Raw genomic sequence first — 14,271 nt, forward strand, 5'->3', positions numbered from 1 at the left:
CAAACAGTGCGCATTTGCGTTTTTTAGTCAATGTGTCCATCTTTAAAGTAAATCACCAACGAATTTGCCAATTGCATACTACATATTTGCATATCTTTCACATTTTAGATTCACAAAATTGTAGCTCTCGCATAAATATGCATGTACACAATATGTACATATTACATATTTTTACATATTCATGCATTTATTTTAAATATTTAACCAATTTAAAGAACAATAAAAGCGTTGTAAAAACGTAAAAAGCCGTCAGCATTTCGCTGTCTAACAAGAAAAACATGCATTTGCTTTGATGAGACAATTTCTGTTAAATTTATTTTGCCTCTGGCTGGGCTCTGTTAAAATTCTATTGTCTCTGGATGGCCGCTCTTAAAATGCGCTTCGCCAGTTTTGTTGGTATTTGACAGTTTCCACGCTCATTCGTTCTTGGTCCTTCTCTATAAATTTACGTTCTCTGTAGATATGCAACAACATTGTGTATGTACATATGTAATATTTAAAATAATATAATAGTATGTAATAAAAATTTCGAATCGAAAACTACACCTAAATCAGTTATCTCATTAAGAGCAGATAGACAGGGACCGTCAATATAATAAGAAGTAGGGATAATGCAACGCGATTTGGAGTAGGACAAATGAAAATACTTACTTATGTTTAACTCAAGGCCATTGGTTCGACACCTGGCTGAGATATTGTCAAGGTCTGATTGAATCTTAATGTAGTCTGAGGAACTTGAGGTGGTCGAAAAAATCTTCAAATCATCACCATATAGGAACTTAGAGTTAAGAAAACGACTCGATATGTAATTAATAAAAATTACAAATAGCAGGGGGCTTAAGATGCTGCCTTGTGGAACCCCAGACGACGCTATGAAATAGTTGTAGTGCGTATTGTCGACAAAGACTACACAGTTTCGATGCTGAAGATAGGATTTGATCCAAGATAAAAATAGTGAATTTAAACCCAAATTAGCTAATTTAGAAATAAAAATTGAATGACTGACTTTGTATATACAGTGTCGACTAGAACACGGTCACTGAAAGCCGTCAAAGAAACAACAATTCAGAGAAAATTGCTAGATTTGTCACAGTGGACCTACCGGACATGAAACCATGCTGATTGTCGGAAATTAAGCGTTTGACTGTAAAATATAGCTTCTGGATTACAATAGTCGTGTTTAATGAAACCGAAAAAAGTGCAGAGCAGCTCAAGTTAGAGCAGAAAGAGCAGCTGTCAAAAAAACAAAAGAGCAAGTTAGAGCAACTGAGATCATAATTCTCATGAAACACTTTTCTAGCAGAAATTCTCAAAACAGTTTATTGCTCGACAGTTCAATTCGTCAATTGTAAAGTGTGTGTGTGTTTGCTTGCTCTTAGTTGCTCCATCAAAAATGCTGGCGCAGAAAGTCGTGCTCTAAGTTGCTCTAGTTCCACTTAGCGCAGGCTCATGAAACAAAAAGTACAGTAAGCTAGAGCAAGAAAAATCCTCATGAAACACAATTTTGTGAGATATCTTAACCTGGCGAGACCTAGAGCAGCTCATTAAACACAACTAATATATGCAAATAACTTTGAAAGATGGCAACATTGGTTTGTTACCACTTTTGAAAATAGTCTAATGAAGGTAACAGGCATCGATAAACTCTCCAAACTCAAGTGATTTATTGAATATTAAAATAAGTGGGTCTGCAAAGGCCAAGCAGTTCTTAAGAAGATAAGATGATAAGCCATTGACGTCTGTCTGCAAAGATGATTTGATTTGCAAAATGCCATCAACTACATCATCAAGAGATAATGAGAGCATGCCAAAGTTAATGGGAAAATCACAGTTGGAAAAAAACCCCGAGAGGTTTCCGACTGTGTCACAAAATTCGAGCGGAAGAAGTCAGCAAAAAGATTTGCAGCCTCAGAAGAAGAAGAGGCATGGGTCCCATTATAAAAAACTTCCGAAGGAATACTAGAGCTCGATTTTTTTTGAATGTACATAGTTCCAGAAAGACTTTGGATTCACCTTAATATCCGACTCGAAATTACGAACGTACATGCTCTGAAATATTTTACCTAACGATTTAAACTCTCTCGAATATTGAAGATATTTATCAGAGATTTTAGTAGATAAAATTTTTTTTCTAGAACTTATTTCACAAATTTTTAGTTTCTTAGTATACCACGGCATTTTATAGCCTTTTGTTTTCTTAGTGGAATATTGTTCAACCCGATTTCATTGACTCTATTTTTAAAAGTAGTAAAACAGTTAGTTACATCGAATCCGGAAAATAGTGATTCCCAGTCCGTGGAAGAGATTTCTAGATTGACAACATCAAAACTGCAACGCCTAAAACAAAAACTAGGCGTTTGATTATTCGAACAGATACTTTCAAAGTTATAAAACTCAAGACCAAGAGAAAGCGGCACATGACGCATACAGGGACACGGAAGGGGGTCAAGACATTCACTTAAATTAAAGTTCATATTTTCATAAATGAAAACTAAATCAAGAGTTATGGATAACCTATTAGTGAAACTATTTATCTGGGATAGATTGACTCTTAAGAAGTAGTCTACAAGATACGATTCAGAAAACCCGTTCACATATTTAGGACGTAAAGTATGACCATTTCACGTTCGGTAAATTAAGTCTCCGAGAATGCAAAAGTTATCACTGTCATGATTGCGGACGAGATCGACAATGTTGTCAACGTGCGATTCGTAGGGTGAGTCCACACTAGACGGATGGATATATGACGCGCAGATAAAGTTTTTGGAGATGTCAAGCACCGAGACACACAATTGAACCAGCAAGAAATCCGTGTTGTTCAAAGTCACAAGCGATGAGCGAATCCGTCGATGAACTGCGATGAGAACCTCACCTCCACTCGAGAGGCCTAATTTGGAGTAGTCCCGATCTTTGCAATATACGCAATACAAATTGGAGTCAAAGAATTCGCTATCAAAATACTCCGAATTCAGCCAGGTTTCTATAAAGACAAAAATGTCATATTCCACATGTGAGCTCATATTGAAAAGTCAATTAGATTTAGTCCGAAGGCCGGAGACATTTTGAAAATATATTGTAAGATGCTTCATGTGGCAATTAACTGGAGCACAAGTGCCTACGGCTTCAGTTGTTGTGCACCCTATTTTTGAAAAAACTGGAAAGGTCGAATCATAACATTCGTTGGCCAAATAATCGCATTGAGCACTTTATCAGAAAAGCATTCGTTAACCCCTAATTTAAAATTAACTTTTTTCATTTCATCTACATGGGCATGCTTTTTTTCATTAGCGGGTAGCAGTTAAGAAATTCGCATCGATTTTAGTATGTTTAGATTCATAACTGATTATGTTCTCAGCAGTAACATTATTTGAAAAAGAAGGAAGATGCAACCACTTCTGATGGTTTCATTGACTCTATTTTTTTTAAATAGTTAAACAGTTAAAATATAATATAGTTGAATGTTATATCGAAGCCGGAAAATAGTGATTCCCAGTCCGTGGAAGAGATTTCTAGATTGACAACATCAAAATCGCAACGCCTAAAACAAAAACTAGGCGTTTGATTATTCGAACAGATACTTTCAAAGCTATAAAATTCAAGGCCAAGAGAAAGCGGCACATGATGCATACGGGGACACCGAAGTGGGTCAAGACATTCACTTAAATTAAAGTTAATATTTTCATTAATGAAAACTAAATCATATCATATATTTTTTTTTTTAAAAAACCGAAAGGGTCGAATCATAACATTCGTTGGCCAAATATTCGCATTGAGCACTTTATCATAAAAGCACTCGTTAACCCCTAACTTAAAATTCCCTTTTTTCATTTCATCCACATTAGCAGCTTTGTTTATTAGCGGGTAGCAGTTAAGAAATTCGCATCGATTTTAGCATGTTTAGATACATAACTGACTATGTTCTCAGCAGTAACATTATTTGAAAACGAAGAAACATGCAACCCCTTATGATTAGGAACCACATTTAATTCGTTGTTGTTGTTGCAACCAATAGTTAACGGTTTCCTGGGTTTCGAAATACTGTTTTTTAGCTGTGCAGTGTTAGTACCAGTCTGCACAGACTGTGAGGGAGCAGTAATAGAACCAAAGGAAGTGGATGTCGGAGTAGTATCAATCCATGTGTTCGCAGTAACATCTACCTGGGTACATGACGAAAGAGACGATGAATAGCTTTGAGTTAGCAGATGACATAGCAATCGCACGTGAAACATTATTAACACCATCGCCCGAGTTAAGGGCAGTAGAACATTATTAGGTACGTCAGCTTCACTAACAACACACTTGGAAATGTTCTCGACAGCAGGAATCACACAAGAGCTTAGCTCAGCCAACTCAGCTTTGAGTGAAGCAATCGCATCATCTTTTTCTTGCAGAGAACACCGCATAGAAATAAGATCAGAATGCAAATTATCAATTTTCGATACTATTTTGTTGTTTTCATCGCGCTACGCAGCGAAAGAGTTGAGCAAGGTTGCCGATTTCAAATTAGCACTTTTTAGAGAGTCGGATCAAGCTACAATATTAGGCGAAGTACTTTGCTTTTCATCCAAAGCGGTTGGAGGCGGGGGAGTTGAACGGATTGACTTCCGACGAGCGTCCGCGCAGACTTCAGCATCAGCTTGGTTAATATCAACGCAAGCCAAATGAAAGAGTTCATTGCACTTAACGCACTAAATCGTTTGTCGAGACCGACCCACTTTTTGGTTACATATGCAAGGCATTTTAGATTAAAGAACAGAATAATGATTTTATGTTATCGCTTTATCTTATGCTTGTTATTACAAGAGTTACTGTTTCAGTTCACATTCGCACAAATGTAGCATCATATAAGATAGAAATAGTCACTCTCACTCAAAGATTTACTTTGTAATTCGATTTAATTGACGGGCAAAGAAAAATACGTCCGTACGGCACGACGTTTACAAATAAGTCTATATGTACAGGTATGCTCATCAGCTATCAACGGACCCGGTTAAAATGTTTTCAGAATTTTTAAAATTTTCATATTTTTATTGAGCTTTGTACCACGATTATTTTATTAGGAAAAATTTTAAATTTTCGCCTTGCTTTTTTATCAATAGACTACTAAGCATATGCCTAAAACCATGCTTCGAATATCAAAACCACTTGCAACAAATGAGCTCATCCATATGTATGTACATTAGGGTTGGTCAAAAATGTATGTGAAAAAGTAAAGTCGGAATTTGTATGCTCTCACCCCCTAGGATTGTTCTATACCGAAAAAATATACCCCTATTTTTATACCCGAGCACACTTGTGCATAAGGGTATATTAATTTTGTTCACATAACGGTTGTATGTAACAGCCAAAACGAATCGAGATAGATATAGACAAATGTATACATATATGCTCAGAATGAATAGAGAAATCGATTAAGCCATGTCTGTCTGTCCGTCCGTCCGTGTACACGATAACTCGAGTAAAAACTGAGATATCTCAACGAAATTTGGTATGTGGGTTTCTGTTAATCCAAGGTAGGTTGGTATTGAAAGGCGAAATCGGACAGTAACCACGCCCACTTCCCATATAACGGTAATTTCCAGAAATACACAAACTGCGATATTTTAGTAACTACTGAAGATAATTCACTCAAAATTGATATTTGTGATAATTTTCAGACGAAAAATAAGAATATTATAAATTTTTGGAAAATGGGCGTAGCCACGCCCACTTATGGTTACATGTGTATATCTTGGTAACCGCTGCATAGATTTCTTCCAAACTTGGCACAGTTGTTGGTCTTGATCCCATATAACGGTAATTTAGAGAAATACAAAATCTTCGATAAATCAGTAAATATTAAAGCTACTTTATTCAAAATTGATGCTTGCAACAATTCTTTACCAAGATATACGTTTATGGTAAAACTTTGGAAAATGGGCGTGGCACCGCCCACTTATGATCACATATATGTATATCGGTAAAAGTTCTACCAATTTGTAACAAACTCGGTATTTTTATTGTGCTTGCCAAATAAAAGCAAAACGTTGAAAATTATTGAAATGGGACTAAAATTACGGCCGCTTTTTATATAACGGTAAATTTCAGAAATGCTTGAAACTTCAATAATTCGAAATTTAAGGACGCTAATTTACTCAAAATTGATACACCCCGGCTTACCATCTAGCGGTAGCTTTCGGAAAGGTGAAAAAACATATATTTAATTGCGCCGGGTATTTAATGTTCGGCTCCGCCCGAACTTAGACTTTCTTACTTGTTTTATTTTGAAATCAAAAAATAATTAGAGGTCGCTCAAAGCGCTCCAAATTGTCCATGCATTTTATATGGGGAAAGAACAACTTTTCGTAAAAATGTTATAGAATTCTTAAAAATCAATTTTTTTCTATCGGAAAACTCTGTTTATCTGTAGGAGATTCCCAATAATAATACGCAATTGTTTACGTATGAAATTATGGCAAGCGATATATTCGAACCACCCTCCTGCCGCTATAACGAATCACTTTGAGCAGTTTTTGCGAACCACCCTCATACCGAAATATGTATGCACGTACATATGTACGCACAACCTTTGCTGACAGTTACTGCTTGTGGATTTTTCTTTCTAGATATGTACATACATGCGTATATGTAATGCATATAGGTGCAGTTTGGCAAAATAACGCGTGATTCTATTTAAATTACCGCTACCCATTTAATGTTTAGAATACATACATACATTGTACATATATATGTATATGATATTTGTTCGCCTAGGTAGAGCAGATCAGCTTACGGCTTAATAAATTTACTTGCGAACCTGAATTGAAGTCAACCGGACGTTTTATTCTTGTACACAAAGTCTGGTGCCTCCTGTGAGGAGTTCACATTTTTACCATGTCATCTTTAAATATTCGAACATCTGCTCGAGCATCCATCGCACGGGTTCTTGGTACGGTACAGGCCGCAGATTTTTCACCTGACCTGGTGGAAGTGGACTTCACTAGTCAAATGGTGCAGCAATATTGGGACCGCACAGTGTATTATTTCCTTATCTAGAAAATATTAATTACATTATTTTATGTAGCCAAATTTCAATACAACGTCAAAAATGTTTTTAGAAATGCCTGATAAAGACGAAATAACAACACCTAAAAAATTTAAATCAAAGTGTAGAGCGGGATGAGATTTGATTTGGAAAATTACCAAGCGCAATAATATTTAAACTTGTATATTTGAAACTGAATGTCGAATGTTTAATTTATCGGTGTTATGTGCTTTATGCAACAATTGCTAAAATACCATTTTGGTCTTATTTTCTTAGGTATGTTCGTTTTAATGAAAATACATTTTTGGGATTTTAGTAAACTAGGACTGAGTATTTCATGTTAAAGTAAAACGATGTTAACTTAAATTTATTTTTAGTAATTTATTAATTTCATTAGAACCGCAAACTCGATTAAGTTTGTATCTCAGTTTATTTGCCACTCCTCTTAGACTTTAAACAACACAATTTTAGCTGCTGGAAAGTACAGGTTTTGATGAAATTTTTTTTTTCAGGCCTACTAGGACTTTTATTTTCTTCGAATAATTCATTTGCATTTTATCTCGACCGAAACAAATTCTTGTATCTTCGCTTTGAGTAGAGAAAGTCTGATTCATTACCTTTCCAATGGTAGCCCATTTTTGTAAATAGAGCAATAAATATTGAGCTTGCAACGGAGTTTTTTGACCCAACTTGACTTTTTTATCGATATTTTCCACACCCACAATTAAAAATGATAAATATTTATTTTTAAATCAGTTCACCATTCCTTGTTATAGGGACATTATAAATATCAATTTTGGACATCTTAGCCTTTGTAGTTAGTTAAATATTTCAGTTTTTGCCTTTTTAAAAATTTCAGTTATATAAATAGGGTGGCTTGACAGTAATTCTAAATGACCAATTTTTTGTAAAAAGCTTCAACTATCTTATAACGTACCTTGTGCAAAATTTCATTAATTTATATTCAATAGTTTTCAAATTACAGAATTAAAAGCAGCTAGATGGGTCAAATCTTACACTGTGGACCGTTTTGTTGAACACCACTATAACCTCGTTGCGGGATCATTACCTACTGAGGTAGAAGCGCATGATGAGCTGTTCGCAGAGATGGAGGATATGTTCACAAAGGCTTGTCTTCGCCTGCACCGAATGTGTTCTCATCTGAGACCCGAGCGAGTTCCAGAAGTAGCTTCTACCCATCATCGCACATGCGATTTGAGGTTAGAACCCATTTCCGTACCAGAATTTGATGACCAACTTTCGAATTGGCTGGTGTTTAAGGACATATACGAGAGCCTGGTGCATGATCGTAGTGACCTCGATCCGACATACAAACTCGGTAATTTGCGCAAATACATAAAGGCTGAAAAGGTTCCCATGATCGGCGGACTGTACACTGGTGGTTATGCAGAGGTATGGTCAGAGCATGAACGCCGTTATGACAACCCTATGTTACTGTCGCAAGTTCACATACAGCGAATCTTGCACTTGCCTAGCAATCCAGCTGACACACCAAAGGCCTTGCGCGATATTATTTATTGTGTGCGTAATAGTTACCGAGCTCTGTCCGTCATGAAATTGTCAGTCCATCAGTGGGACGCTATCGTGGTTCCGGTTGCGTTAGCGACATGGACGTTGGGCGGTAGTAAAACGAATAGGTAATTGCTTTAACTGCTTGCAACCAGGGCACAGGTCTACTGACTGCCTCTCAGGACTATGCTCCTTGTGTCAACGTAAGCACAACACGCCACTTTGCCGCGGTGGAGATAAGGGGACTACGAATACTACTGGTATTCCTTCACCTGCAGAAAGACCAGCAACCCCTCCAGCGAAGGTGACAGCTTTAGCTAACACACCCCCTCAATCATTGCCTCGGAGTCAATGACTAACCGACAAGGCTCAGTCATTCCTCATCCATGGGGATCGCATCGTGTTGCTCGCTACAGTCAATGTACGCCTAACCGATTACCTTAGAAATCAACATTTCTGCCGGGCGCTGTGTGATATGGGACCTCAGGTTAGTCTTATACCTGAGTCAATGTTTAATAAGCTGCATTTATGTAGGCGACGCTGCGAGGTGCTGGTGGAGGGCTCCGTCAGCTTACACCAAGGGCATAGCTACCATAAGTTTGCATTCTACGGTCAACGAAGACCTGGAGATCAACTTAGATGTATACATATTGCGTACAATTACATCTACCATGCCGGTAACGTCAATTTATACCAGTTCCTGGAACCATATAAATGGGTTGCGACTTGCCGATCCCACATTTGGAACACCTGGGCGTATATATCTGCTTCTAGGTGCTGATACTTGGAGCAATTATCCAACTACTCCAGCAATTATTGCGGGTAATGCAAACCAACCGCGCGCGCTGCAGACTCGCCTCGGTTGGATCGTGCTCGGTCAGACAACGACCAATACTCAGGACACAACAGCGCATGCATATACAGCTAATAAATGCGATGAACAACGACTAGATGTTTTGTTGCAGAAGTTTTGGGAGGAGGAAGAAGCTTCCTCGGAAATACGACACCCTGCAGAGGACGAGTGTGAACGCATCTTCATGAGCAGTGTTACGCGGAGGCCAGACGGGCGATATAGTGTTCAAATCCCATTTCGTCGTGACGCCCCGGCACTTGGGAATTCTCGCAGGGCAGCGCTCCGCCAATTTCTTCAGTCTGAACGCAAGTTGGCAAGCAATCAGGAGCTCCGTGGGAAATATGTGGAATTTATGCAAGAATACGAGGCACTGGGTCACATGCAAGTGGTTGGGGATTCTGATATTGATGAGTCACAATGCTACTTTATCCCACACCATGCTGTGCTGACGAAGTTACGGGTGGTGTCCAACGCTTCGGCTAAATAGAGCAACGGGTATCGCTGAACGATGTTGACATTCTACACCGGTTCCGTCGATTCGCTGTAGCGATTACGGGTGACATTAAGATGTTTCGACATGTTGAAGTAGACCCCAGACATCGCGTTTGGCAGCAGATTCTCTGGAGGGAGTCTCCTGACGATCCTATTCGCACCTATCAGCTGAGCACCGTTACATATGGAATGGTTTGCAGCCCATATAAGGCTGTTCGTGCGTTGCAATAGTGCGCGATCGATAACCACAGAATAATTACTGACGCTTGCCGGGCAGCTGCGGCACGAAATAGTATCGCTCAAAATTTCTACGTATATGACTACTTGGATACCGTAGATTAGGGATGCCCAAATCAGCACATATGTGTCGCGGGCGACTGCGCGTGCAAAGCTTTGCACAGCGGTGCTGGGCAAGCGCGGAAACAAAAAGTTATCGGAAGGGGAAAACGAAGTCAAGAGAATAGTGAGATTGTATGTGTGACAGTGATGGAAAATGAGTGTGCATTGTGCCTTTTTCGGCCCTTTCTGAAGCAGCCGGCACCTTCAGCACAATCGATTGATTTTCGGCACAATTTTTGAGTAAATCAATGCAACTAATAAATATTTCGGATCCGCAATTAAAAATATTTTTTTACTTTTAATCGTATGTGCTTAAACTGATAAATGATATACACATAGAAACGCAAGCAGAAGAATCTCGCTTCCACATTCTGCATATGCGCTTAACATTTGTGTTTAAACAAATTTGTCGAAATTTCATTTCTAAAGCAAATATTAAATATCATTTAATATATAGTTTAGATTTAAATAATCATTTTTAGTGGTGGGCGAGTCCGAGATACATACAATTCGCGTAGATTTTTGAGAACTTTTTTCGTTGAAGGTGTTAAAGTTTAATTTAAAATATTGGAATAAAAAACAACAACACTACACGCGCATTCATCCATTTAATATAAAATTCGAACGTTCGTTATATGGAAGAAAGTGCGCAACACCGCAAACAGAAAAATTCAAAAAATCAATGGTATTTTCAAGACACTTCAAACTTGCACCTTATTATACTAGAATGAATGGGCTACAAAATTGTTAACTCAAAACATGTCTACAAATTCTGTACAAAAACTGTGAAAATTTGATGAAACTTTGTTGATTTTTTCATTCTTTCAAGTTTTGATTTATTTGCAAGGTTTTTGTTTGATAATGAGCTACAATTTTATAAAAAAATAATTAAAATTATTAAAAAAAAATAAAATAAATACCGGGTGACCGTGTAATTTTGTCAAAGATGAAGACAATGATGATAAAACATTAATACACTATATAGGACAGTTCATATTAATGAACATAAAATGAGATCACTATCGATAAAATGGAAATCCTCAAGGGAAATTTATAATTTCAACGCATGGAATTTACATAAATTTTTTTTTACTTGCAACCCCCGAATTGCTCAATTACTTCTATTTCTGCAGGATCGCCATTAGGTAAATAGCATTTCCAAAGATTTTTTCAAAATAAATAGCGATGAGGATATTTCACCCGCCGGTGATAAGAAATCGCAATCACTATAACGCACATCACTAATATTACTGTTCACAATCACGTTTACATTCAAAATTACAATTCATAATTTCGTTTTGTAACAAATATGAAATATAGGTATATCCATTTACTTAAATGTAAACGGATTAAGAATCAAAGTGCTAGAAGAGATTTGAGCGTTTGGTACAAAAAGTATTTTTGATGTTGAAATTATACTTACAATCGGCAAATTGTACTTTTGGACATTTTAAAATTAATTGTACTGAAAAAAGTACAATTGTACTTAAAATATCATCACTGTTTCACTGGCGCTGTACTTGCTGCAGCGATGCCAAATTTGAGCGTACCCAATTTTTTACCGATAATAACTCATGCGAGGGATTTGGGTATTGGGCATTTTACAAGCCTATTAGGAAGTATACATATCTGTGTTCGTATAGAATAGTAGCTTATGTCGGAAGACTGGCTTTAGTATAATGAACCATTCACAGCATACGAATGCGAAAGACTCACTGGCGCCGAGTCGTTGAAGAACTCTTGGAAAATAAACGTAAAAGACGGTAATGCTAATGGCGATGCTAGCAAGTCAAAATTCGTATAAGATTTCATAAAAAAATTCCTTGTGGATTAAAGAATATAGGAAATGGTACATTTTAATAAAGCCAGCCTTCCGACATATGCTACTATTTCATACGAACACAAATATATTCGTCTACAAATAATGTGGATTATTTTAATTAAGTCCTAAGATAAGTTTGTGAATCTTATCAGTGTTCTATGTAAGAACCAAAAATCAATCCCCTCGCCAATTAGAACTTTTGCTTTAAAAGAAAAATATACATAGCGCATTTACTCAATACTTGGACTGGCATCACTGTTTGAGCGTTGATGTGCTCAGCTCACTGTTGCCAAGGTCGTGCATTTTTCACTAAATTTAGTGCTTTTGGGAAATCAAAAAGCCAAAATAATTGGAATTCAATGCTTGATGCGGTATTTAGTGATGCTTTTTTAATTTAAGCACACCGAATGCATAGGTACATAAGTGTGTATGTATACACTAATATTCTACATTAAGATGGAATTCATTTACTGGATAAATTGTGAGGAATAGGTAAATTAAATATGTTTTGCGTTGTTATAAATGTATTCAAATTAATTTATATATAACAACGTGAGGAAATGGATATGTATATGCACTTTTTACTGAATCAAAAAAATTATTAAACATGATAATAAAAACTTGGAGCTTTTGTTTTGGAAAAATTAACTTTTTCTGGTGGTCTGATGCCACACTGGCTCAGTTGTCGCAAAAGTACACATACATACACGCATTTTTTACTTGAAAATAAGTGTGTAGTGATTAATATGTATACGATGCCATCTCCGTACAGCTCACTTCACCTCGCCTAGCACGCTCGCGTGCTTACAGTTTGCCCGCGACGTCGACTGCGTGCACCTCTGCTGTGCATCCCTAGCGTAGATGATGCAAACGAAGCAGTGACTCGTTGTCCCGATTTGTATGATATTCTGATTAAAGACAAATTCGAGGTATGTAAGTGGAACTCCAACAGGCCGGAAGTCTTGAAGGCTCTTAATGGCTTCGCGGTGTCTGCCTCAGAAATGGATTTATGTGAGTATCATACTAAGGTCTTAGGAATACAGTGGGACCCAATACGTGACGAACTGTTCTATAAGGTGCGAGTATATCAAGACGAAGGAAGCTTACTAAATGTTCCGTGCTGAGCAAAGTCGCGCGGTTATACGATCCGATTTGAATGTTGGCTCCAATTGTGGTATCCGCGAAAATATTCATACAAGAACTGTGGAAGGCCAATATATGTTGGGACACGCCACTGCCAGCTGACTTGAAGAAACGGTGGATTACATTTCGAAATGGACTAGTCGAAGTAGGTCGAATTCGCATACCCGCTGGATTGGCATGCACCGTACTGGCACTGCGACGCTGCAGGGATTTTGCGACGCGAGCAGTAAAGCCTACGCTTCTGTGATTTACGTGAGAAATGAAACCTTGGGCGGAGATTTTCGTGTTGCCCTGGGTGCAGCTAAAGCTAAGGTCGCACCGGTAAAACATATTACCATACCCCGATTAGAGCTGAGGGCAGCCCTCCTCCTCGTGGCTACTTTAGAAAATGTTCGTAAAATTCTACATCTCGAGAATGTACAATATACCTTTTGGAGTGACACGGCTAGCATCCTTCACTGGATACGCAAGCCGCCATCAACATTAAAGCCATTTGTTGCAAATCGTGTGGCTTTTATTCAAGAAAACTCCAAGGTGAACTGCTGGAACCATATACCCTCAGAATCCAATCCTGCGGATTGTGCAAGCCGAGGAGTGGCTCCAGCCGCTCTGGAGGGACATGCGCTTTGGTGGTCTGGGCCGTCATGTATTCGTCCGACACCTACCTGAGTAACAACGATGCCCGAACTGACAACAGCAGAAGAACAAGTGGTCCTGGATGAAGGTCGCGGGCCTCAAATTCTACTTGGCATGGGGTCAAAAACGCCACTTTTAATGACTTCATACGACAATCAACGAATACCCCTAGTGGAAAAGTGCAGCCGAGTGAGTCGACAGCCGGTTCTACGTACCGGAATGACTCGGGTTTTACCCGACCAAGGGCTGTTGTTTCGGCGATCTAACCCCGTTTAGGTCGGCGAAGTATCTCAGAAGTTGTCCGTCCATAGGGCTACATTCACTACGTATTCTTCTACGAAGGGCTGGCATCGAGTCAAACCCAGGGCCAGAAACCTACACCTGCTGTGTATGCCGGAGACGATTACACCACAACTCCACCTCAGTCAGGTG

At 38.2% G+C, this 14,271-nt stretch overlaps 1 protein-coding gene across 1 annotated transcript; it reads left to right on the forward strand.

Moving 5' to 3' along the window:
* Positions 1 to 9,225: 9,225 nt before the first annotated feature.
* On the forward strand, positions 9,226 to 9,894 carry LOC118736005. The gene has a single exon (XM_036466110.1). The coding sequence runs from the start codon at positions 9,226 to 9,228 to the stop codon at positions 9,892 to 9,894; it is 669 nt and encodes a 222-aa protein (XP_036322003.1).
* The last annotated feature ends 4,377 nt before the right edge of the window (positions 9,895 to 14,271 follow it).

The sequence above is a fragment of the Rhagoletis pomonella genome, unplaced genomic scaffold, assembly GCF_013731165.1.
Source record: "Rhagoletis pomonella isolate Grant_MI unplaced genomic scaffold, Rhpom_1.0 Rhpom_scaffold_00003, whole genome shotgun sequence".
NCBI classification, from domain to species: domain Eukaryota; kingdom Metazoa; phylum Arthropoda; class Insecta; order Diptera; family Tephritidae; genus Rhagoletis; species Rhagoletis pomonella.

Coding starts and splice junctions, on each gene's coding strand:
- LOC118736005 (XM_036466110.1), top strand. CDS start 9,226: ATGCCGGTAACGTCAATTTATACCAGTTCCTGGAACCATATAAATGGG.